Here is a 25,816-nt window from a genome sequence, read left to right on the forward strand (position 1 = left end):
ACACAACTTTCTGTTTCTTCGACTTCCAGGTTACTAGGTTCCCTCCAACAAACGTACAATACCCTGTCGTAGATCTCCTATCCATCGTATCACCAGCGTAGTCTGCATCACAGTAGCCGACAATTTCCGTGTTGTTGTTCTTTCCCATCCAAATACCTTGCCCTGGGCTACCCTTGAGATAACAAAGGATCCGCTCAAGCGTTTGCCAGTCAAAGTTCGTTGGGGCCTTCATGTGTTGGCTGACTTGGTTCACCGTATAGCATATGTCCGGCCTTGTGATCGTGAGATAGATAAGCTTGCCCACCAGCCTACGGTAGCGTCCCACATCTTTGTATGGTTGGTGCAACTTGGGAACTGGAGCACCGGGTGTTGGCTTCTCCCCCTTTCACTTGACCTGGTAACCCTCCTCAAGTGGCGTGGACACATGTTTTGCACCCATTTTACCTGTCTCATGTAAAAGATCAAGGGTATACTTCCTTTGAGAGAGAAATAATCCCTCCGGAGAGTGAGAAATTTCTATCCCAAGGAAGTATTTGAGTTCACCTAAATCCTTAATATCAAAGGTAGAGTTAAGGAGAGCCTTAGTGGCACAAATACCGTCCTTATCATCGCCGGTGATAATGATGTCATCAACATAGACGAGAACGACGACAAGGCCACCGTTAGTGTGGAGAGTGAACAGCGTATGATCAGCCTTAGAGCGTTTGAATCCATTCGTACGCAGTGTAGAGCTGAGCTTGTGGTACCACGCCCTCGGAGATTGTTTGAGACCGTAGATTGCCTTGTGGAGCCGGAGAACCTTACCCGGAGAAACGATGTGTTCTAAGCCCGATGGAGGATGCATGTAGACTTCCTCAGTCAGCTCCCCCTGAAGAAAAGCATTCTTGACGTCCATTTGGTAGAGTTCCCAAGAGAGGTTAGTAGCCAAGGATAGGACCACCCGGACTGTGTGAAGTTTGGCTACCGGTGCAAATGTATCGGTGTAGTCAAGACCAAAGGTTTGAGTGAAGCCCCGGGCCACCAGACGGGCTTTGTAACGCTCTATCTCACCAGTACTAAAATATTTGATAGTAAACACCCACTTTGAGCTGACAGCCTTTTTACCTTTCGGAAGATCGGCCTCATCCCAAGTCCTGTTTCTGATCATAGCTGCTGTTTCATCGTCCACCGCATCAAGCCATTCCTTATATTGCTTAGCTTCCTCGTAGGTTTGAGGGACAAAGTGCGCATCCAACTTACCAAGGAAGGCAGCATGAGCTGAGGGAATAAGGTCAAGCGAACAAACAGCCTGAATAGGATGAGCAACTGCCTGATTATTGTAGTAAACCCTCTTGTCTTTCCATGTAGACGGATGAGATCGGATCCGGGTACTGCGCCGGAGCAAGGGTTGAGTAACCGGTTGATCAAGTATCTCTTCTTTATCTGTGCTCTCTGTTTGTTGTTCGACATGATCGGACTTAGTAGAAATTTTCGTAGTTGAAGAAGCAATGGGTTCGGAAACTTGTTCCAATGATGGATTTGCAATAGGCAAACTCGTATCCAGCCTTTCTTCGGATTGGATTGGAGATGATGGTAAAGGATCAGCATTGATGTTCTGTGCGCCAGGCGGTGTTGGTTTAGTGATGCCGAGATGGTCAAGAAGGAATCGTAAGTTAGCTGCCCGGTCAGTATTAGATTGAGATAAGTCTTTTAAGCCCTCCCAATCCCTCTTGTCGTAGTAGCCTTGTTGTTCAAGAAACTTGACATCACGCGAGACCAGAGTGCGACCATTGATCGGATCGTAACACGTGTACCCCTTCTGGCTTGTTGAGTAGCCAATAAACATGCTTCTAGTACTTTTGGCCTCAAGTTTATTCCTCTGTTCTCTGGGTACTAATACAAAACAAACACACCCAAACACACGTAAGTGATCAAGAGAAGGTTTAATTTTGTTAAGTACCTCATAGGGTGATGCGTCATTTAAGAATTTTGTTGGTGTCCGATTTATCAAGTAGCATACCGTCATGACCGCATCCCCCCAAAACCGCTTAGGGACATTCAAATGAAACATCATCGACCGAGCCACCTCCATTAAGTGTCGATTCTTCCTCTCAGTCACTCCATTTTGTTGAGGCGTATATGGACAACTGGTCTGTTGAAGGATTCCATGCTTAGCTAGGTGCTCTTTAAGTTTGTGGCTAGTGTATTCTCCTCCATTATCCGATCTGAGTACCTTTATCTTTGCATTAAACTGATTAGTAACATGATTTTGAAAATTGACAAAGGCATCATAGACTTTATCTTTAGAAGGTAACAAGGTTAGCCAAGTATATTTAGATTTCTCATCAATAAAGGTCACGAAATACTTGTTGTTATCCCTAGAAAGACAAGGAGATGTCCAAACATCAGAATACACTAAATCAAAGCAATGTTCATAAAAGGTACTTGATTTAGGAAAAACGGTTTTGCAATGTTTACCAAGAATACAAGACTCACAAGTGGAGTTATCAAACGAAACATTAGGTACCATTAATTCAAAAGCACGAGAATGAGGATGGCCTAGTCTAGCATGCCAAACATCACTTAAATTATTACTGAGATTCGAAGCAAAAGAAAACGAATTAGAAGGAAATGAAGCTTTCTCTAGGACATAAAGGTCTCCTCTACCATCTCCTTCTCCAAGGACCTTTCCACTCTCAATATCCTGAAAATGTAAACTGTTAGATCCAAAAATCGCATAACAATTCAAATCCGTAGTAGCTTTCTTTACTGATAAAAGATTCGAGGTAAAAGAAGGCATAAAGAAAGCTTTCGAACTTTTATCAAATAACTTTAGTTCACCTATTCCTTTAACCGGTACTCTATCTCCATTAGCAATGATAACATTACCTAGAGCCGGTTTTATGTTGTGTATAAGACTAGGGTTACTAATCATGTGGTGAGAAGCACCCGAATCAACAACAAGAGAGGTACTAGGTTTTGATGCAAAGAAATTGATACCGGAGTCCTTTAGAGCGGCAATAGACTTGATGAGGGCCTCTAGGTCCGACTTCCTTACCACCTCTCCATAGGCTGCCGTCATAGCCGCCTCATCTCCCTGCCTCGATGAACCAGTTCCTTTGTCGCTAGCCGCTTCCTTCGAGAGGTTAGCCTTGAACTTGGCCGGTTTGAGATGAGGATGACGAATCCAGCACTTATCTTTCATGTGTCCTCGCTTCTTGCAATGGTCACAGATCAACACCTTCCTCTCTTCATGCCTATACACTCCTTTGTTAGCCGTAGCAAGCTCCCCTTTACCGCTAAACAAGTCAAGAGATCCTTGTTCCTTTTGAATTTGAGAACAAATGTCTTCGAAGGAAGGAAGCTTCTCGGCTCTAAGAATGTGCTTCAAGAGGTCATTGAAGGAGGGATTCGAGGTGAGAAGAAGTCCAAAGACTTTGTCTTGCTCCTTCCTTTCAGTCAGTACCGCCGGATCAAGTGTACTTGGCCGCAACATATCGAGTTCGGACCATAGTGCTCTAAACTTACCGAGATGTTTAGTGAACTCCAATTCCTCTTGATGGAGCTCATTAATGGCCTTTTTGACCTCAAACACTCGAGTCAGGTTAGAGACATTACCATAGACACTTTTGAGCGTTTCCCAAAGCTCCTTGGCCGTCTCACAATAAGAGTAGGCTTCAAGAATTGACGTATCGAGAGAGTTTTGGAGAACGGATAGGAAAATTTGGTCTTCTTGGAACCACTTAGTCTTCGTCTCGCTCTCTTCCTCTACTTCCACCTCGGAAGTGCCTTCATCTTTTCCTTTGAGGTTTCGCTTTCGAACATAGTCAGTTTCGACATGACTCCAAAGACCACGACCTCCAAGGGCAGTTCTTGTGGTTCTTGTCCACAGCAAGTAGTTTGTTCCCTTAAGAACAATTGGTGTAACAATAGGTTATGTAGTGTCCATGAGCGAGATCAGGAGGAATTGAGACAAGTATACCGAGAATAGGAAACAAGATTTGAAAAGAATATAAGAGATTTAAGTATAATAGAGAATAAGAATAGGAATAGAGTATCAAGGATCGAAGAATTGCTCTCATACCATGTTGAGATTTAAGTAGAAGAAGAGAGAAGAACAGAACTCGATAAAGAGAATATGAAAAGACTTATATTGCATAAGTTACCTTTACAAAAATTTACAAGGGAATATATATAACAAGAGAACTAGGGCTACACCCTAATAAATCACATAGGGAATAAGGAAGGAGATATAGTCCTTCCCAAAGTTAAACTTGATCATTAAATGCACCGCCCAAGACTATTCTTCTCTTTATCGCAACGGCTATAAAGTGATCACGGTCAATACTCATGTCCGTCAAAGCCGACCAAACAGAACGCCCAAACTGTGAACCGTGCCCAGCCAGCGCAGCAAGTGAAGGAACCCCCAGCGATGAAGCAAGCAACCCCAGCAAATGTTTTTGCTTTAGGAGTAGAACCACCCAAAACCCCAAAGGCCGCAAAGGGCCCTATAACAGGTTTGTTTGGGTTCTAACTCGCTTGTGAATGTTGTGTGATTGTGTGTTTAGTTTTTGCATTGCATTTTTATATTTGCCTTGCATTTAGGAACATTACTTGTTGGTGGTAACCCCACACATGTACTGTTCGATTCGGGAGCGTCCAATAGTTTTGTGACTCCCGAAGTGGTTGACAAGTTTGGAGATTTGTGTGAGGAGGAAGAAGTGAATATCAACGTCTACACCGCTGGTAATCAACCGCCTTTGAAGACGAGAAGATGGCTCAAGGAAGTGTCGATAGTCTTGCAGGATTCAAGCCTCCCGGTAAATCCTTTAGTGATGCCGTTGGAGAGGTTTGATGCTATTTTGGGAATGGATTGGTTGTCGGAGCACCAAGCCCATATAGACTGCAGCAGGAGCAGAGTTATATTTGAAAATGGAGGAGGGACACCTCTAATTTTCAACGGAATTAGCCTGAGTAAGACGGCGTACTTCGCATCAGCAGTTAGGATCGGAAATCGTTTGATGAATAAAGTGTGTATCTAGTCACTCTTACCGCCATGGGAGGAGATGACAAAGAAGGTTTGGGAGTTGAGGATATTGCCATAGTTAAGAACTATGAGGACGTATTTAAGTCGTTGGAAGAATTGCCTCCACCAAGAAGCCATCCTTTCACTATAAATCTTGAGCCTGGAGCTGTCCCTATTGCTAAGGCACCGTATCGCATGGCACCAGCCGAGTTGGCTGAACTCAAGACTCAATTTGAGGATTTGTTGGAGAAGGGTTTTATTCGACCGAGTGCATCGCCATGGGGAGCCCCAGTGCTATTTGTCAAGAAGAAGGACGGAAGCATGCGTTTGTGTTTTGATTACCGAGGAATCAATAACATAACCATCAAGGACAAGTATCTGTTGCCACGGATTGATGAATTGTTAGATCAACTCAGAGGAGCAAATTGGTTTTCGAAGATTGATTTAGCCTCTGGCTATCATCAAATCTCAATTACGGAACAAGATGTGATGAAGAAAGTGTTTCAAACAAGATATGGCCAGTACGAGTTCGTTGTGATGCCGTTTGGACTTACCAACGCGCCAGCAGCATTCATGCGGTTAATGAATGAAGGCTTCCATGATTATTTGGATCAATTCGTGATAATATTCATCGATGACATCCTCATATATTCACGAAGTGCAGAGGAGCATGCGGAACATTTGAAAAAAGTGTTGGAAAGATTAAGGGAAATGAAGCTGTTCGCAAAGTTCAGCAAGTGTAAGTTCTAGCAAAGAGAGATTGGATTTTTAGGACACCAAGTTTCGGAGCAAGGCGTGTCTGCCGATCCAGAAAAGATTGCCGCAATTCAGAATTGGCCGAAGCCAACCTCAGTGACAGAAGTCAGAAGTTTCTTAGGCCTTGCCGGGTATTACCGAAAGTTCGTAAAGGGGTTTTCATCCATTGCAAAACCTTTGATACAACCCACCGGTAAGGGAGTACCATTTCTTTGGAGCGAAGAAGTGGAAGAAGCTTTTAAGAAGCTGAAGGGAGCGTTAACATCGGCACCAATTTTAGCTCTACCCGAGCCAAATCAGCTGTACTCTGTGTATACCGATGCATCAAGAGTTGGTGTTGGATGTGTTCTGATGCAAGGAGAGAGAGTTATTGCCTATACCTCCCGAAAATTAAGGAAGCATGAGGAAAACTACCCCACACATGACCTAGAGATGGCAGCTGTGGTGTTTGCGTTAAGGATATGGAGATCCTACTTGTATGGGGAAGCGGTTCAGGTATTTACGGACCATCAAAGCCTTAATTTGCGCCAGAGAAGGTGGATGGAATTCGTTGCCGATTACGATTTGAAGATCCAATACCACCCAGGTAAAGCAAATGTAGTGGCAGATGCTCTAAGCCGAAGGAAAGCCCAAGTGGATGCCGAGAAAGATGGGGAGTCTTTAGCCGAGGAATTGAAGAAAGTAAGGCTTCTAGCCTTAGAAGGAGAATCTAGTGAGCCGTTGGGTTTACAAGCAGTAACTCAAGCGAGCCTACTACGTCGAATTCGTGATGAGCAAGCCAAGGACGAGAATCTGAAGAAGATTATCGAGGAGTTGAAAAGTTCAGAAGGACCGAATGCTAGTGGTTATCATTTGGCAGATGATGACACCCTACTTCTTAACGGGAGAATCACTGTACCAGACCGGAGTGGACTACGAGAGGAAATATTGAGAGTAGCCCACAGTTCAGCGTTAAGTATACACTCTGGAAGCACCAAGATGTATAAGGACGTGCGCAGATATTATCATTGGCCTGGATTGAAGAGGGCGGTAGCACAATGGGTAAGCCAATGTGACTCATGTCAAAGAATCAAGGTAGAACATCAAGTGCCAGCAGGTTTGCTACCCAACTTGCCCATACCAACGTGGAAATGGGACTCTATCTCGATGGATTTTATTAATGGTCTACCAATAAGGAAGGGGAGAATTAATGATGCAGTATGGGTAGTGGTTGATCGATTAACCAAAGTAGCCCGTTTGGTTCCAGTAAGAAGCACGGATCAAGCACCTGTCTTGGCAGAGAAGTATATAGACGAAATTTTGGAGTTGCATGGTGTGCAAGCAAACATTGTCTCTGATCGCGATCCGAAATTTGCGTCAATATTTTGGCAAGATCTGCACAGGGCGTTGGGAACAGATGTTCACATGAGCACCTCATTTCACCCAGAGACAGATGGACAGACGGAAAGGACTATCCGAACCATAGAAGACATACCCCGACTATGTGCTTTGGAATGGTCATCAGATTGGGAGAAGAATTTGCCTTTGGTCGAGTTTGCGTATAACAACAGTTATCACTCAAGCATTGGCATGTCACCATTTGACGCGATGTACGGAAGGCCGTGTCGAACGCCTTTATGTTGGACCGAAGTTGGGGAAAGAACGAGTTTCAATCACAAGCTGATTGATGAGACGACGGAAAAGATCAAGTTCATACGGGAGAGTATGAAGAAGGAACAAGACCGCCAGAAGAAGTACGCAGATCGTAAAAGGCGGGAAGTGGAGTTTAAAGTCGGAGATATGGTGTACTTGAAGGTCGCACCGCAAAAAGGAAAGGATCGCTTCGGTAAAGTGGGAAAGCTCGCGGTAAGGTTCATCGGACCATATCCGATTGAGCAAAGAGTTGGAGAAGTAGCCTACCGACTAGCTATGCCAGAGATGATGAGGCTACATAAAGTCTTCCATGTTTCACAACTACGGAAGCATGTGCCAGATCCTAACATGATTGTGTCCGAACCTATCGAAGAGTTAGAGTCAAATCTGACATACCCCGAAGGACCGTTTGGAATAGGGCAAAGGAGGACGCGGAAGTTGAAGAACAGGAATATCCCACAAATCTAAGTATTTTGGGGAAAGCAGAACCGTAAAGTTACCAAATGGGAAGATAAGGATAGGATTCGAGCCAAATATTCTCAATTATTTGTCGAAGAAGATGAGGCAGGACCCTCAAAACCCTATGGAATTCGGGACGAATTCTATTAAGAGGGGGAGAATGTAGTGACCCTCACCAAGGGGTAAATTTCAAAGTGAAAACTCAAGGCCAAAAGATCAAGAGAGGAAGCCAGCAAGGAGAAAAGAAAGTTTGCTGAAGAAAAGTCCGAGAAATTTTGGACGGATCGAAAAATATCCGAGTTGTCCGAGACGTACTTTCCGAGTCGTCCGAGACGTACCGAGGACCGAGAGTTGTCCGACGCGTACCGCAAAGTATCGAGAATTGTCAAGAAAGTCTGAAGGACCGAGAATTGCTGAGAAAAATCGTCCGAAGGTTTACCGAGGATGTCCAATAGAGCCGAGAGTTGCCTAGGATGTCCGAGGGTTGTCGAGGATTAGCGACACTGTCCGAGAAAGGAATAGAGAGTTGCCGATAGCGTCCGAGAAGAAGGACCAAGAACTACCGATGTCGACCGAGAGTTGCCGAGAGAATGGTCGAGAGGTACCGGGTGATGTCGACGAGTGACCGACGACCGGTTGAGCCGCCAAATTTCCAGGATTTGCATGACAAGTCGCTGGCAGATGAAGTTTTTGTAATAGAAACACGGATTGCTGAGGTTAGTTGCAGAATCATTGAAGAAACACGAGTTGCAGAGTCAGCATCGATCGATGCAGCTGTAGCATCGATCGACACACCTCCAGGAGAACGTCCAGACTTGTCCAAAACTGAAGATTCTCGAGTTGATTTCTTAGCTACAAGTCCTAGACTAGTTGTAAAGCTAAAATCTCACCATTCCACAGTCAAGAACCCACATGTAAGGCCAAGGTATGCATCTTCTTCACCCAAACCCTCTCCATTCATCAATAAGAATTTCAAAGGTACAAAAATTGTTTTGCAGTTAACCAAGCCACGAGATTATCGTAGAGCGTTTATTTCTTCTATTGATGATTTTGCAGGACATAAAAGAAAGCCACCCATACCTCAGTCCCGTCCTGGTCCAGTTCCTCACATCCTTGGCAAACCTCATGCACCTAAAGCTTATACACCCCCTTGGATAAAGAGGCCATTCTCTCGGAAGCATTCATTGCCATCTTCCGATCCACCGGATGCCTGAGATCCGACACAGTCAAGCTAATGACTGGAAACAAGCGCTTAGTGGGAGACAACCCACTCATAGGTTTTTCTTTTCCACTTCAATTGAGTCATTTTTATTTTTGCTTTGAGTCAATTTGATTTTTACTGAATTATGAACTTCTATCTATCATGTTGCGTTTAATCTTGTGTTTGAGTGATTCTTAGCAGTGCTAACATCCAAGGAATGAGAGAAACACAAATTAATGCAGCTAACTCAGGAGTAATGTTCAAACTCTCTGCATATGCAGAGTGCATCGACCAACACACCATCAGCATCGGTCGACGCAGAACATCCGGATTGGTAACACATTTTTGTTCACAATTTCAATACTTATTCATTTTTGTTTATTTTTCTTCACCAATCTCTTACTTGATAACACTGGGGACAGTGTTGTTTAAGTCTGAGGGAGGCTGTTACTAACTATGTTTTTGTTTTTGTTTTTGAGAGTGTCGAAAAAAAAAATTGTTTTATGGAGTCAAAATTTTTGTTGGGAACTATGATTTTTCTTTTTAGTGTACTGCCTTGGTTGATTAATGCTGCAGATTGAGTCCAAATCCGACTAATGGAAAATCCAAAGGCTGAACAGTGAACCAGAGACATCCAAATTTTCAACAAAATCCACAAAAGTCTGAGGTAATTTCTGTGCTTTTCTTTTTACCTCATCAAGGAGATTGATGTTCATATGGCTTGACTCCTTGTTCATACCTGACAAGTAAGATTTGAGAAAAGAAAAAAAAAATTTGGTACTCCTCAAATCTCTAAGAGGAGTACCAAAGCTCTCAGGAAGATTAAATAGAATAAGTCTGGGGTCAAGCCCTATGAACAAGGAGTCAAGCCCTATGAACATCAATCTTAGAATAAGTCTCATGTAATTTAAACTGAGAGCTTTGTTTAAAAAAAAAAGAGAGAATAAAAGATGAGATGATTTTGATCAGTTTAGAGAGATTACCTGTGACCCCATTATTCTACTCTTGAGTCAAATGATCACACAAAGCTTGGAAGCGAGGGGTAGGTAAATTACCGATGACCCCATTATTCGCTTACACCTTTGATTAAAAAAAATGATAATAAAACAAAAAAAAACAAGCAAAGCTCAACGGAAGATTAAATAGAATAAGTCTGGGGGAGAGAAAGAGTACCACATGTGTTTAAAAAAGAAAATGTCTTGTTTGTTATGGTATTGTACGGGAATGAGTCTAGAAGGTTCTTGACATTGATCGAATTGATGAGTCCCATCGATGAAGACTTAATGGAGGATGTTAAGGAATTTGGGGTGCTATAAGTTTGGAGAAGTACATGATGGTTCGATTTAGATTTTTCTGCTAAGCATATGGATTATGTTTATGTTTTATACAATAGGATTTAGAAATTTAACTATAATGTTTGAGGTTTAGAGTTTTAACTTTATGTTTTTGAGTATAGAGCACAAAGGAAGCACAACAATACAAATTTTTAGCAAACCGGTTTAGACATAACCAGTTTAATTTAGACATAATTGAAACAGGTTTAATTTAGACATAATTGATGAAATGTTGCTGGTTTCATCTCCAAACCGGTTTGAACATAGTTTAGACATAATTTAGACATGTCAAAACCGGTTTAATTTTTGAAATTTCCAGCACCGGTTTAATTTAGACATCTCCAAACCGGTTTATTTTTCGAATTTCCAGCACCGGTTTAATTAGCCATGACCGGTTTAATTTTCGAAATTTTTTGCACCGGTCAAATTCCAACAATTGCTAATCAGTCATTAACCAAAATAAAAATTCATTACAACACAAATAAAAATTCCAACAATTTCAACATCCCATCCATTCACACAAACTTGATTTTATCATTTGACCATGCTACAACTGAACCTATTGCATCAGAAATGAATTCAATCTCTGAATTTGGCCTCCAGACCTTTGCATTACCAATCTTAGCCACTTTAACCGAGACCTTGCTTGCATTTGGACCTATGGGTACATGATGGCACGTCTCGTTCGGATCTGTTGAAACTACTCTTCCTTCAGCTACCTTATGTCCAGAGTTGCTGCAATCTAAAAGATAACACTTCTGCTTTGGACTTCTGGTGGAACTATTGCTTCCTGTACTCTACAACTCAAAGCAAATAATAGAAGCAAGTTCCAACATCAATCAACAGACAAAAAAATGAAATAACTTAGTTTCAATAATATACCGTGACTTTAGGTAGTGTTGCATCTGTAGTGGTTGCAGCCGTGACGTCAAACTTTAGGACTGGCCATGCGATTTTCTCGTTAATTGCATCACCAATTAAACTAGCTTCAGTAGTTGGCCTCCACAAATGAGCATTATCAATGAAAACCTTCACAACTTCAATACAAACAGCACTTGGACCTAGAGGTATATTGTTAACCTTCTCTTTGGAGTTAGTCGAGATATATGATTAGATAGATAATGATTAGAGATATATCACTTCACCACAAGAAAAGAAGATTTGAAAACTTTACCATGGATACATCTTCAGAAGCGACGAAATCCGTATACAGAAGCACCTTGTCCATTGGCCAAGGTATTTTGCATCCCACAGCTTCCTCAAGATATAGCACATTGGTTGTAGGCCTCCAGATAGAAGCTTCTGAGCTTAGTGCTGACTTAACAAGGACAGCCATTGCATTAGGACCAACAACTACATCTCCTGATTGAATCCAATCCAATATTTGTACTCTAGCTCCTTCTTTGAATCCACCAATACTCTCGGATATTTCAGTATCACCATTACTTGTCTGAAAGAAGGAAAAGGAATTCGTAAAGGTATTAAAACCAAACCAATTGACCGAACAATAATGAAACGGATTACCTTCTTTCCAGCTAAGTCTCGGACAATGCCCCTTAACTCTTCAATCTCACTTTTAATTTATGCCATCTTTGCATCTCTAGATTGCAGAATGCTAACTTAGTAGCCATAATCCCTCTACCAAACCCCCTTACTCGTCCAGGTTTGTCTTTTCCCAAAATCTTGCTCACAGCATCGTCCCTTATGTTATCAGCAGTTAATGTAGAGTCCATTTAACTATCAAGTGATTGTATTTGCTCATGAGACAAACATTTAAACACAAGAAAACTCAGAGTGATTATCAAGTGATTGTAATCCATTAATTATCCACAATATAACAAGTTCCAGAATTCTTACAATAGTCTCAGCAAATTGAGGCTTCATAGGTCTACCATCAGCATGAGTGTGTCCCGCAATCCATACCTTACTCCTCGTCACCTTACTTGGGTCTCTAGTCTTTTTTCTATATAAAGTACATACATATCTCAATACCATTTTATTCTAACAAGATATACAATATATATAGATATTTGACAACTACTATTACCATATCATCAGCTAAACGAAGCATTCCTTTGCGGCTGGTTGGTGTGAGGAATCTGATTTTGTCTCATCTTCCTGTACTTGTTACTTATTTCCTACATTATAAATATCAGTGTGATTAAATCTATCAGACATGAAATATAAACAAGAAGGGTACTTAGTTGTAGATAACTAACCGTGAAAGCTGAGTTAGTCTTGCTCCTAACCCAAGAGTTCCACACTTGAATGGATGGGATGTTGATGGGTTTTAAATCTATTCTCTAAGCAGCAGTCTTCACAGCACGTACTTTTGACAATAGCTTTGACTTCCAAGCCCTCCAGATATTTCCCATTTGCTTCAAAATAACAACTCACTGCCATTCTTCTTGCAAGTTAAACCTCCCCTGCATCACATACAACAAGCAAAGGTCAAACATGTTTCATATCTGTTCAACAAAAAGTAGTTACATATAAATGTATACCTGAATCTCTTCCCACATTGCTTGTTTAGTAACTGCATCAACTTTCCTCCAATAAGAAATGTTAACCGGAACGTGTTCCCTCACAAGGACACCAAGAAAATATGATAATGTTATTGAACCAGGTCCAACATGATCACCAAAGTCAATGAAAGTAACTGAAACCTTTTCATTAGGATTTTCAGCCACTTTATGCATCTTTGTTGGTCCTCTTTTTTTTCTTTCTTTCACTCTTTCTTCTGGTACCTGACTTCCTTCATCAGTGTTGCTAGGAATCGCATTATCTTGACCATTGCCAACACCATCTTCTTCCATATTGGCAGCTTCTTCCATATTGCCAGCTTCTTCTTCATCCTCCTGCTGTTCCTGTCCAGTCAAACAAGCTTCTGCTTCTATCTCAGAATCTTTTTTCTCATCTTCAGACATTGCTTTCTCAGTCTGATCAACCTCCGCTGTTACATCTTTCTCTAAACCCTTCTCACAATCTTCTATCTCATCTTCAGACATTGCTTTCTCAGTCTGATCAGCATCTGGTGTTACATCTTTCTCATTACCCTTCTCAGAATCTTCTTTCTCATCATCAGACATTGCTTTCTCAGTCTGATCAGCATCCGGTGTTACATCTTTGTCATTACCCTTCTCAGAATCTTCTTTCTCATCTTCAGACATTGCTTGTGGTGTAACATCTTCTACCTCATCATCTTGACCAGCCACTTTCTTGCTTCTCTTGGCCACTTTCTTTGCTTTTCTTTTGTTATTCACCTTTAGTGTTGCTGCTGGAGCAACTTGTGTTGTTATCTCTTCTACCTCCAAGCCTTGATTACGTCTACTACGACGATGACCAACTTGACCTCCTCGTCTTGTCTTCGCCATTTCTGAAATTGATAAATGAAGAACAGTTTCAATCAACATAAAATCGAAACCCAAAAACCATAATCAAAACAGAAAATCAAAATTGAAACAAGAAATGTGCCAAACTTCGACATGCATGTTCACCAAAACTAAGAATCAAAACCCAAAATCACAAACTTCCGCATCAATGTTCACACAACCCAAGAATCGGAACCCCAAATGAAAATCGTTTTCCATTCCAACAAACAAATAAGCTACGATTGAATGAAAACATACCTATTGAAGATTCCTGGGAGATTGTGAGAAATCGAGTTGAGAGACTGAGAAATCGAGTTGAGAGACTGAGAAATCGAGTGAGATAAAGTGCGATTTTTGCCTTAGACAAAATTTTAGTTTTTTCCCTCTTACGATTTTCAATAGCGGGATAATAAAGATCTCGAACCAAAAAATTGTCACGCATCACATTCATTATACCGCTTAAATAATTTGTAGCGTTTACAATATACAAAATGCTATCTTTAAATCACGATTCAGTCAAACATAGCATATACGTACAAAACGCTATCTTATGGTGCTATCAATACCCACATTTCCTGTAGTGTGACCCTAAATTCTCGTATCATATTTTATCATAAGAGTTTAGATAACGTTTTCTATTTTCTCAATAACCCTTTTTCGTCTTGTACACATTTACTTCTCCAGATATTTGACATAAATAGAAAAATGAAAATTTTCAAATATATTACCAACCTGTCCCATCTTATATATTTTCCAAAGCTTATGAAATTGTTATATTTCATATCGATCAATTTTAAATCTATTATGTCCTTTTTTTTACAACAAAATCGAAATAGGTTAGCTCAAACGAGCCAATTGGGAGGGGAATGGTTTACATAAGTAACCACATGCAGTTGGGTACGAACTTGTCGCGCCAGTTGATCCGCAAGAACATTTGCATTCCTTGAAATCAAGATCAACGAGAAGCTTGTGAATTCTTCCATATCCACCTTGATGTCTTCGAGATAAGCTGAGAAGGCTGGCCAGTTGGAGGGTGAAGACACCATCTTCACCAAATCTGAGCAGTCTGTGTAGAAAACCACATCCCGGAAATCATGTCCTATCATACATCGCAGAGCCCAAACAAAAGCTTCGACCTCAGCATGAAGAGGGGAAAGAAGCGCCCATGAACGGGGAGTTTCCCTGGCCCAACGTACACACCATGGCTGCACCTGAAAACTTGTATGTATCTTTCCAAGAGCCATCAACGAAAAAATGGTAGCCAGTAAAAACAGTAGGGAGGGAAACACATCCTCTCTCCAACCGAGGACCTAAATTTAGACATTCAAAACCATCTGCATCCTTCTCAATCTGAGCCGCTGTCTAGCCGTCACCTCACTGGCCGCCAGCCGTGCAACCTCGTCGGGCCGTTCCACCTCATTTTCAAATATTCGGGCATTCCTCGCTTTCCAAATATACCACATAATCCAAGGGAATGCAAAAACCTGTGACCCGTGATTTTGTACCCCTAGAAAATGGTCCACGTTTGCTAAAACCAAATCTGATGGAAAACCAATTGTGCCCATGGGAACATTGGAAAGAGCCCAAGCCTAGAGGGCAGGCGGACATTGAAATAAAGCATGATTGGTTGTTTCCATCAGAGCACCACATCGAGCACACTCCACATCGCACACAATACCCCCGGTGGCGTAAATTCGCCGTCACCGAGAGACATCCAGAAAGTACTTGCCACATAAAATGCTGAATTTTTGGGGGACACTTAACTTTCCAAACACTAGCCTTCAAAGGATTTATATCAAGACCACAAACAATGTCAGTATTGCAGTAGGAACCGCCATACGTGCCGTTTGATACCCTGACTTAACCGTGTATTTACCAGATTTCGTAAAATGCCATCCTAGCAAATCCCCTTGCGGAGTTATACTCAGAGGTAGGACACCTATCAAAGCCACATCCACTGGATCGAAATGGTCAGCTAGCCGATCCATTCGCCAGGTGTTCGTACTATGATCAATAAGATCATTAATTTGAAGTAAAGGATCCTTAAACGAATCTTTACTTAACGCTGGTCTCGGGAATTGGGCTGGAATCCAGGGATCTGTCCAGACAAAAACAGTATCCCCCAATCCAACCCCTTTAATAAGCCCTTAACTTACCAGAGATCTAGCAGAACCAATACTTCGACAACCATAAGATGAAAAGTATGATTTAATAGGTTCCATAGGGTTTGAATTTTGATAATACCGGCTTTTGAAAACTCTCGCAAAAAGAGAATTTGGGTCGTCGATCAGCCTCCATAGCTGCTTGGCCAGCAGGGCCGTGTTAAAATCATCTATATTCCGGAAACCCAAACCTCCCACTTGCTTACTCAAACAAAGTTTCTCCCAAGCTAACCAATGAATACCCCCAGACTGACCGTTATTACTCCACCAAAAATTTGCTATAGCACTAGAAAGCTTGGACGTAATTGTTTTCGGGAGCCGAAAGTATGACATCACAAACGTCGGAACAGCAGTGGCCACAGACTTTATCATCACTTATTCCTCCCCCCCCCCTTTCGAAAGAAGTTTTGACGTCCAACCCGTAGTGCGACCCTGAAGCTTGTCCCGGACAAAAGAAAACACTTTTGTTTTAGATCCCCCCCCCCCAAACTCTCCGGCAAACCCAAATACGACCCAATTCCACCTAAATTTGAAATACCCAGAACCGACTGCATTTCCACTTTCGTTTCCTCTGGCACCTTGTGACCAAATTGAAGCGACGATTTTTATAAGTTTATTTGTTGACCCGAAGCCGCCTCATTGCTCCTCAAAACCCCAAGGATATCCAAACATTCTTCCTTAGTCGCTTTACAAAAGAACAAACTGTCATCCGCAAACAACAGATGAGTGATTGGTGGACATTGATTCGCCACCTTAATACCTGTGATCAATTTGTCCGCTTCCGCCTTCCGAGGATTTGCAATGAGAACTTTCGTACATAAAATAAACAAGTAATGCGATAATGGATCCCCCTGCCTCAAACCCCAGACTGGTTTGATAAGCCCATTCAGTTGCCCATTCAGTAAAACCCGATAGTCCATCGAGATAACACAAAACATAATCCAAGAAATCCATTTCTCCGAGAAACCCATTTTCCAAAGCACCTTTTCAATAAAAGTCCATTCTACTCGATCATATGCCTTATTCATATCTGTCTTTATGGCCATACTTCGATTTCCATGATTGAATAGTATGAAGCCCATGAAACATTTCCTGCGTGATCAAAATATTATCTGAAATCAAGCGGCCCAGAACAAAGGCCGATTGAGTCTCCGAAATAAGACCTGGTAACACCGCTTTAACCGTTGGCATAAAAATTTTGAAATAATCTTGTAACCCACATTACACAAATTAATCGATCGTAACTCTGCCATCCGAGTTGGTTTTGCCACCTTGGGAATTAAACAAATATGTGTTGTGTTCAACCTCTTGTCAAAAGAACCCTGTGTAAAAAAAGAGTTGACCAATAAAATCAAATATGTTTTGACAACACTCCATGCCTTATGAAAAAATAACGTTGTCATCCCATCTAGACCTGGTGCCTTATCCGGATACATCATAAATAAAGCTGCCCTGACCTCCTTCTCCGTAGCAATAACGGTAAGGCGATCATTATCCTCATCTGTGATCATAGTATGTACTTCCCTTAAAATTTAATCACAATTAGCCGGATAGCATCATCGTCCGTAGACCAGTTATTATTTTTGTCAAAAAGTCCCGCAATCTGGTCTCGAGCCCTCTGTTGCTTCGTTTATGCGTGGAAATACTTTGAATTCCTATCCTTCACCCGCATCCACCGTTTCCTACTTTTCTGATACCAATAAATTTCTTCATCCCGATAGACTTCACGCAATTGTGAATGCAGCACAGTAATGTCTGCCGGAGTAGTCACATCATTCGCCTGAGCCACAATTAGCTTCTGTTTTAAATCCTCAATTACATCCCTTCCAACCAGAACTTGTGCCTTCCACCATCTCGAGATTGACCGCTGACAATCAACCACCTTACCCACAAAATCCCCCCGCTCCTGGATTCCGCTACTCTCCCAAACTGTAGAAATAGCACCCATCAAGCCGTCCTTCCCAATCCACCGCCTATCAAAAGAAAAACGTCACTTCCCCCGTGGGTACTTTGCTCCTATAAAAGCCAAGAGAGGCTTATGATCTGAGGCAATTATAGGCAAATACTCTGTAACAGTATCCAGGAATATATCATGCCAGTCCTCATTTCCAAAAGCTCGATCCAACCGACAGCGTATTGGTTTGTTATCCCGCCAGTCCTGCCATGAAAAAAAGTCCCCAAGGTATGGAAAATCTAGAAAACCACAATCTTGAATCATGCAACTAAAGGAGCGGAAAGAAGACGCATGGCGGAGCTTCCCCCCCCCCCCCCCTCTTTTCATGATTCCCCGTTAACTCGTTAAAATCCCCAAAAAGAAACCAGGGTAAATTCCTATTCACACACATCCTTGTTAATCTCTCCCAAACCAAATCTTGTTTTTTAGGGACTGGATCCCCGTAAATAAAAGTTTTGCCTTTACAAACTGCCTCAACATCAATCATTCGATCCGACTGAAAAACGAATTGAAACATTGAAATCATCTTTATTATAAAAGAGTGCCAATCCACCACTTGAACCAAGAGGATCAACAGTTATTAAATTTAAATAGCCAAAATGGCCTACAAATTTTTCCAAAATAGAAAAAGGCTGCTTTGTTTATGAAAGAAACAAGAAATCAGGATGATGCTAATACCAAAGATCCCTAAGATGTCCAATAGTTGCCTTATTACCCAGGTCTTGGCAGTTCCAGCTGAGAATCTTTATTTATCACCCTATTGGTTTTCCGCCACCTGCCGCTCCTTTCCCCATGTCCTGGTTCTTTGGATTAGAACCATCACCCCCCTCATCCGGGCCCTTAGGGGCTGGCCTCTTTTTGTGAGTGTTACGGAAGCTTCTTTGACCCCCCCCCCTCCCTTCAGCAGCCCTCCCTTTGGCTTAACCGCCTTCTCCGCTGGTAAAACATTACCCTCAACAGTCCCCATCTGTTCATCCTGAACCTGAGAGGACACAAAAGACACTAAAATACCTGAGCCGGTCTCAACCGATGGCACACTAGGGAGAATGTCATCCGTTGCTAAGACAGCCTCGCCACTCTCCTCCATAGCCTCTGACCTGAGATCATCAGCATCCATATCAATAGACACCTGAGACTCCGCAGCAGAGTCCACAGCGGCGTCCTCTATCACCTCCGATGTAGTAACACGGTCCTCCACCACCGAAGCAACAAAAAAAATCTCTTCAGGACCTGTAACCACAAGACCCACCTGCTCAGAACGCTGCTCCACAACATCCTCCCCTCCCCTATTGTCCTCTACATCCTCATGTGCACCTGCTGCATCCTCCTGAAACAGTGCCTTGCGCACATTTTTCTGGACTTGCACTACCCCTTATGACACCGGAGAAACCACACTGACCATCCCCGCTCCCTTCTCTGCAGCAGGCTCTCGAATAGGAGAAGAAACCTGTACCGTACCACCTTGTTCCCCCAACCTTGCCAAATCAGTACACCTCCGCGGACGATAAGAAGACGCTCCCTATGAACGAGAATGAACCCTCTGACCACCCTGATGTTGTCGATCGTGATGCGTTCCGCTGGAACCCTTGTTGAGAACTCTCCCCAATGGCCCGATTGTTATTTGCAGTCGGGAACTTGTTCTCCTGACAACCCTGTCTCCTCCTCTCACCTCCCACTGCACCTCTGTAGCTTTGGAACCGACGAGCACCATTGTCCTCCTCCATAGAAGAATTAGACTCAGGCACTTGGACACCATTAGCTACCTCACAATGAGATGCATCGTGACACAAACTGAAGCACCGCAGACAATAACCAAAGAGCCGCTCATAACGCAAAGAGACAATAGTCTGCTCCCCATTACCAAACTCAATCTCGGACTCGAAGCATAAAGGCTTGAACACATCGATAATCACCTGAACTCGTCCCCCGTCAATATCAACCGCTTGTACCTGCCCCAAATCCTCCCCAATGCTCCTAAACGTAGGGTCTGCCCAAAACTGGAGAGGAACTCCCAAGACACGAACCCAGAAAGTAAGAGAAGCCGGATAAGCAGGGTCCACCGATGGCTTCCAACGAACCAGTGCCACCATCCATTGATCAAAATGGAAAAGATCCATCTTTAGCACCTCCACAATATCCTCCTCACTGTCGAAGTCGAACTGGAACTTCCCAAGACCTAAATCTGCACCAACAACTCTTCCCTCCAATTGCCAGATACGAGGAAACATGAGCAGCAAAGCCTTCATGTCTTGAGCCCAAGGATTAAAACAACACCAAATGACAGTCTTGAAATAGCCTTCAATCAAGGCAGAGTTATCAAAATGGGGAATTTTGATCTTACGTTTCGGTGGCACCTCAGCAACCTTCTTCCCAGACGAAACCTTGGTAAACAAACTGCTCTGCGACATCGTGAGAAGCACAAAGAGAACCAACAGAGACCAAACAGAAACAAAAACAGAGCGATGTATTCGCAAAAGAAAGTAAAAGATTTGCAGATGAGAAAACTCTTCGTACCAAGCCGGCTTTAAATATACCCACAACATCTCCTTCGAATCAAGACATTTAAGACCGAGGAACACACTACACCAGAGACATATCCCAAATCCGTTGAGATCAAATCGTATCAACCGAGATGTTGTAAATCTTGGGAACAAATCCCAGAGCAAAATTCGGGACCAAATCCCACTAATATTCGGGAACAAATCTATTATGTCCATGTGTTTTATTTTTAATGGATTATATAATTTAGAATTTTTTTAGCTTTTAAAAATTCTAAATGGTATGATCCAAAGTAAATTTTAGTTTCTTTGAGGTTATTTTCATTTTTGGGAATTCTAGTTCCATCTCTAAAACAAAAATCTTTGATATACAGTTAGTCATATATATTAGGATATATATATATATATATATATATAGTTCTTCAGCAAAACAGAAAATAAGCAATTCACGCTCATTAGTGGTGTCTACATAGTGAAAAAAGTACTTCCTTTTTAATATTATAGATTCACAAAATCATTTTTTATATATATATATTTACAAAGTCCTTTAACCAAAAAAGAAAAAAAATATATATATATATATATATATATATATATATATATATATGTTCACAAAGTCCTTTAACCAGAAAAGAAAAAAAAAACAAAAAAAAAAACTTATTCACAAAGTCAGATCACAAACTACGCTCAAGTTGAAGACAGCGCGAGAACACAGGTAACGAAAAACATAACTAGAAAAAAAAATAAAACAAATCATCGTTAATTTTAAGGCCTTTTTACTCATCAATCCAGCTAGCCTTTATAACCTCTGCCACCAGAAAAACAACGAATAGACAGATTCATTCATTCATTCATTCATTAGAAGAAGACAACACAATCCATATTCTCTTACCCAATCGTCGTTTCGATTTTGCAGATCTCGTCTCCTTGTCGATTTATACATAGTGGTAAGAAGACTTTTCAAAACAGTCTTTTTTTTGTAAGTTTAGGGCTTTTTTGCATTTTCTGTTTTCGTTGTTGATGAAATGTTGTAATTAGGGAAGATTTACAACATCTTATGTAAAAAAATTCTGAGAATTCGTTCACATTTGGTGGATTTGGACTTTGCATCTTATGTAAAAGAAGTACCTTTACCAGTTGAAGCAATTTTTTGATGTTATACTCTTCAGGGTATTGCATATTGATAGCATAAGGAGAGCTTTTATGTTTACATTGTTAGGTACTAAGATTCCTTGCTTAGGCCAACTTCATCTATTCTATTATTCTCTGTTAGGTAGTCGAAGTTTATTTATCTCTCTACCTTAAAGAGCTGCCTCTTGAGTAATATTATTATATGTATGTTGGGCAGATGGCAAGTTCGAAGGGGTCTCAGAATCTTAGAAATCTGGCATGCAGTGGGAAGCAGGCTTTACTTCCTCCGAAAAGTCCGTTTACTGGTGGCCCAACATTCTGTGCAGATTTTGCTCCAACTAGTGTGATTGGATCTAAGGCTGTTCATAAGCTGGGAGAAGGAAATATCAATCATCATCGAACTTCTTCTGAGAGCTTTCTGATTGAGGAACAGCCTTCTTGGCTTGACGACCTTCTCAACGAACCTGAGACACCTGTACGGAAAGGAGGCCATCGACGGTCATCAAGTGATTCATTTGCATATGTAGATGTCCCTGTTGGTTTTGATGTTGATTACACACTTTGGGATGGTGGTAGATATAACAATAGCAGTTTCTCTGGTCACGCCAGTGGTCCCAAGGAGTCTGATTACATCAGAAGTCAGCCAGTCGCCTTCTACCCTTCAGCTCATTTGCCCAAACAGAAAATGAGAACATGGGATTCATTATCAGATTCTGGTGCTCGCTTAAACAGTAGTTCTGGTTGTTTGGAGAGCGCCTCTATCCCAAGATCAGGGTCATCCAGTAGCCTACATGAAGCAGACAAGGTTTCTTGTGCTGCTGATGCTAAGAAAGATGTTTCTATGCATTTCATCAATCATTCCGTAAAAAGGGATAGTTCTCTGGCTAAGTCTGCTACTTCCGAGGCAGATACGAAACGTGCTAGACAGTACGTAGTCCTTTTATGATATTTTAGTGTGTCTTGGACTGTTTTCTGATATTATGTATAATGTTCATGGTTTATTTGATGGGAGGTCTAAGTGTGGCAAAATATTAGGCCTGGCTGATTAAACACCCTTTGTTTTTATATCTTCTCTTGCCTTATATAAAAAGGCTGACATGCATACAAGAACAAGAAAGCCCTTAGATCAGCTGTAATTTTACTCTGCTTAATCAAACCAAATTGTTTTTCTTTTGCAGGCAGTTTGCTCAACGCTCTCGGGTCCGTAAAATTCAGTACATAGCTGAACTGGAAAGGAACGTCCAAATGTTACAGGTAGAGGGTTCTGAAGTGTCGGCGGAGCTTGAGTTTCTCAATCAGCAGAATCTAATCCTCAGCTTGGAGAACAAATCTCTTAAGAATCGGTTGGAAAGCTTAGCACAAGAACAGCTTATCAAGTACTGTAAGTCTTTCAGGCTCTTAATTTCTTATCACTTTGAAATTAAGATGACTATTTTTATCAGTGCTAGGGTAGAATAATAATAGCATCAAATCATATTAATCAGAGAACTTGCTTCAAGCTATGGTACTACTAGAAAGCTTCGTCAATGATGCACTCTAGTTTCCCTGAGTATTTTGTGAGATGTTAACGTCATTTTGGGGTTTTTTTTTTTTTTTTTTTTTCAGTAGAACATGAAGTATTGGAGAAAGAGATAGTTAGGCTGAGGGCTTTATACCAGCTACAACAGCAGCACGAGCTGCAACAGCAACAGCAGCCAAAAAAGCAAGGATCATCTAGCCACCAACGTTCTAAAAGTAGAGATCTAGAGTCGCAATTCACGAATCTGTCCTTGAGGCCCTAAGGGTTCAAAGTTCCTGCCAAAAATATTTTTATGCTTATGGCTTGAGCTTGAGCTGTCTTCATGGTTCCAGATCAGCTTCTTGTGTCTTTCCCTATCGCATTAGTAGCTGCTCTGTTTGTGCGCATGCTTCTTAGTTTATTTTTATCCTTGTTGACCTGGTTTGGCATCTCGATTACCAAGTGCCAGCGATTGATGGCATAAATGAAACAAAGGGTTCGCCGGAGGCGGTTTGGTCTGTCTCTGCGCACATCAGGTATTATGTTAAGATATTACTAAAACTCATTTGTTCATGGCATGTCTGCTCAATAGACTGCAATCCTTATCACGATTCTGCTTCATTCTAGGGCTCTAAAATCTTGGGATGTTCATTGCCTGTGTCGTGTGTCCGAAGAGAATGTTCCCATGTAGAATGTGTAGTGATGTAAGCTCTGTCTCAACTGTTTATTTGTTTTTTTTTTTTTTTTTTTTTTCTGATGGCGTTGTTTGTTTTTTTCCATCTGTTTGTGTAACTAAACTCGCATCATTTATTAGAAATCCTTAAGAAATATTTTGATTGTTACTGTGGAAAGTTCAACATTAGATACTACTAATGCTTACACTCCTTTAAAATATTTAAAGCAAACAGAAAAGTGACATCTGAATGTTCAAGAAACTAAACAAAACCCCAATAATATGGATGCCAAGTCATTCCTGTCTGCGCCTTTTGACGTTGTCCTGGGAGAATGATTCCCATCTGCTATGGTGTAGAGAGCTCAAATCTTGAAGCTCTGCTATTGTCAGAAGGTACTGAGTCAGCTTCACAAGCTCTTGATCTGTATCTCGGTTTGCGTGAGCTTTCCTAAACGGCCTGATTGTTAGACCGTTTTGAGGATTCATTACAAAATTCCTCCTTAAGTCATCAAACATTATCGTGTTCTCAGGATTATAGAACTGCACAAGTCACAATAACAACACCTAGCCATTACAAAGAAAGATCAAGATTTTATGTGTAAAGTAAGGTTGTAGGGTGTATGAATACCTCAGAAAGTAGTGCCCAAATTAAGCCTAGTGGTTTGCAATCAAAAATGCCACGAGTGTCTGACTGGACCGTGATCATTGCAAGATGGTCGAGAAGAGCTGTGATCTTGTAGTTAGGATTGTTCAGCACTCCCAGCTCTGTCATCTTCAACTCAACCCACTTCATGCTGCAGAAGCCAAGGTGGATAAATCTAGCATCAGAACTGTATATAGGAATAAAGTAACACAAGAAAAGCTACAATACTAAAAACATCACCTGGTAGCAGACCATATCATGATATCGTATTCTGCATATGCAGCGGTAAGAAATTCATGGAGATCTGCATTGAGTAATCAAAACAGTCAATCAGAGAAAATAAACTAAGTAACCAGCTAAAACATAAACAGGTGTTGTATAGGGGGCTTACAAGGACGCATAAGCTGTAAGGGGTTCTCCGCTGTAGAACGATGATCGAACAATGTATAGTCAATATCTAGAACAAGAAGTTTCTTGCCTTTGCGACATGGCGTTCGAAGATTTATCTACAAAATTGTGGGCAAAATGTTGTATAAGCTTTTTGACTCATTAACACATAGATATATACCTAAAATAATAAATGTCACACCTTGTATTGATCAATTCTTCTCCTCAACTTCTGCTTATTGACTTCCTTGTCTTTAACATCCACAGCTTCTTCCTTACCAAGCTCAAAATCATCAACAATTTCTGGAGATTCTGCTTGATCCACTATTATATCATCTTCAACAGTACTGCAAATTATTAAAAAAAAAAAAAATCGAGTGGTGTTTCGTTATCAATTAGATCGTTAGGGTTTAAGAAATTTTGAAGAAAAGAATGAGACTGACCCGATCATTGTCATCTTCAACGAGGGCTTAAAGGAGATCGAAGAGAGCAGAAGAGAATCGTCAGAGAGTTTGTTTCCGATCTTGGGATAAAGAAGCTTTTGGCGTTTCGGTAAGACGGTGGTGAGAAGGCAGATGCGACGTTTTAACTCGGCCACTGAGTCATCGGCACAGATTCGGACGGTGTACTCTTTTCCATTCCACTTAACCGTCAGAGTTAGTTCCTCTTCCGTACGAGGAGAGAGCGCCGCCGTCGGAGAAGAGGAAGAGGAAGCCATTTAATTTGATCTGACTTTTGGAAGGTTGGTTTTTGTACTTAATTAGTTTTTACTTGTTTTCCTTTTCTACAAAAAGGAAAATAATAATAAGCAATGGTACGTGGACAAAATGTCATTTAAATAATTAATTTCCAAATTTTACCTATTTAAATCATGAATTTTGTTACAATCTAATTAAAACATCGATTTTCATTGACTATCTCTTTTAAATATGAAGTTTTGTTAGGCTAAACCAAAAAAACATAACTTTAAATCTTATAACTGAATGACTACAGACATTATTATGCTGTTTAACCATACAGAGCTCATGACACTCTTTCCTTATTTATCATCAGCTTTTAAAAATATTTACATTTATTTACCTAACACCCAAAATTAATTTTTTATATTATCT

The 25,816-nt window shown here is 41.2% G+C and overlaps 3 protein-coding genes and 1 pseudogene across 9 annotated transcripts; 1 reads left to right on the top strand and 3 right to left on the bottom strand.

Moving 5' to 3' along the window:
- Window positions 1–385: 385 nt before the first annotated feature.
- Window positions 386–4,331, bottom strand: LOC147948333 (uncharacterized). The gene is made up of 5 exons (XM_087466398.1): window positions 4,254–4,331; window positions 3,508–3,793; window positions 2,929–3,270; window positions 2,476–2,748; window positions 386–1,872 (listed from the first exon to the last, which is right to left on the bottom strand). The coding sequence occupies exons 1-5, from the start codon at window positions 4,329–4,331 to the stop codon at window positions 386–388; spliced, it is 2,466 nt and encodes an 821-aa protein (XP_087322524.1).
- A 6,571-nt stretch (window positions 4,332–10,902) lies between these two features.
- LOC147948334 (uncharacterized) lies at window positions 10,903–17,494 on the bottom strand (annotated as a pseudogene). Its single transcript, XR_015577778.1, has 8 exons — window positions 14,017–17,494; window positions 12,892–13,763; window positions 12,607–12,813; window positions 12,435–12,525; window positions 12,245–12,352; window positions 11,912–12,144; window positions 11,270–11,837; window positions 10,903–11,184 (listed from the first exon to the last, which is right to left on the bottom strand). The product of XR_015577778.1 is annotated as an uncharacterized LOC147948334 (transcript).
- A 3,507-nt stretch (window positions 17,495–21,001) lies between these two features.
- On the top strand, window positions 21,002–23,843 carry LOC147948335 (uncharacterized protein At4g06598-like). Of its 6 annotated transcripts, XR_015577783.1 has the most exons (7): window positions 21,032–21,087; window positions 21,289–21,319; window positions 21,542–21,591; window positions 21,721–22,430; window positions 22,682–22,884; window positions 23,109–23,537; window positions 23,629–23,843. XR_015577783.1 is itself a non-coding variant. In XM_087480930.1 (5 exons), exons 3-5 carry the CDS (start codon window positions 21,721–21,723, stop codon window positions 23,282–23,284), a joined length of 1,089 nt encoding a protein of 362 aa, XP_087337056.1. In that variant the 5' UTR covers window positions 21,002–21,087; window positions 21,289–21,319; the 3' UTR covers window positions 23,285–23,843. The 6 variants fall into 6 exon arrangements, 2 of the variants coding, with proteins under 2 accessions (XP_087337056.1, XP_087337064.1); XR_015577781.1 differs by lacking the exon at window positions 21,542–21,591 and having other exon boundaries at window positions 21,002–21,087; XR_015577782.1 differs by lacking the exon at window positions 21,032–21,087 and having other exon boundaries at window positions 21,102–21,319.
- LOC147948336 (ubiquitin-like domain-containing CTD phosphatase) lies at window positions 23,808–25,510 on the bottom strand. Its single transcript, XM_087480944.1, has 6 exons — window positions 25,148–25,510; window positions 24,907–25,051; window positions 24,709–24,823; window positions 24,558–24,621; window positions 24,303–24,468; window positions 23,808–24,214 (listed from the first exon to the last, which is right to left on the bottom strand). The coding sequence occupies exons 1-6, from the start codon at window positions 25,420–25,422 to the stop codon at window positions 23,969–23,971; spliced, it is 1,011 nt and encodes a 336-aa protein (XP_087337070.1). The 5' UTR covers window positions 25,423–25,510; the 3' UTR covers window positions 23,808–23,968.
- Window positions 25,511–25,816: the final 306 nt, after the last annotated feature.

This window comes from Camelina sativa, chromosome 2 (assembly GCF_030686135.1).
Source record: "Camelina sativa cultivar CO46 ecotype springtype chromosome 2, ASM3068613v1".
NCBI classification, from domain to species: domain Eukaryota; kingdom Viridiplantae; phylum Streptophyta; class Magnoliopsida; order Brassicales; family Brassicaceae; genus Camelina; species Camelina sativa.

Coding starts and splice junctions, on each gene's coding strand:
- LOC147948333 (XM_087466398.1), bottom strand. CDS start 4,331: ATGAGTATTGACCGTGATCACTTTATAGCCGTTGCGATAAAGAGAAGA. Junction 3,271..3,507: donor GGAGTTCACTAAACATCTCG/GTAAGTTTAGAG, acceptor TTAGCGGTAAAG/GGGAGCTTGCTACGGCTAAC. Junction 1,873..2,475: donor TTCGTTTGATAACTCCACTT/GTGAGTCTTGTA, acceptor GTTTTGTATTAG/TACCCAGAGAACAGAGGAAT.
- LOC147948336 (XM_087480944.1), bottom strand. CDS start 25,422: ATGGCTTCCTCTTCCTCTTCTCCGACGGCGGCGCTCTCTCCTCGTACG. Junction 25,052..25,147: donor TTGAAGATGACAATGATCGG/GTCAGTCTCATT, acceptor AATAATTTGCAG/TACTGTTGAAGATGATATAA. Junction 24,824..24,906: donor GAAGAATTGATCAATACAAG/GTGTGACATTTA, acceptor ACAATTTTGTAG/ATAAATCTTCGAACGCCATG.
- LOC147948335 (XM_087480930.1), top strand. CDS start 21,721: ATGGCAAGTTCGAAGGGGTCTCAGAATCTTAGAAATCTGGCATGCAGT. Junction 22,431..22,681: donor GATACGAAACGTGCTAGACA/GTACGTAGTCCT, acceptor TTTCTTTTGCAG/GCAGTTTGCTCAACGCTCTC. Junction 22,885..23,108: donor AGAACAGCTTATCAAGTACT/GTAAGTCTTTCA, acceptor TTTTTTTTTCAG/TAGAACATGAAGTATTGGAG.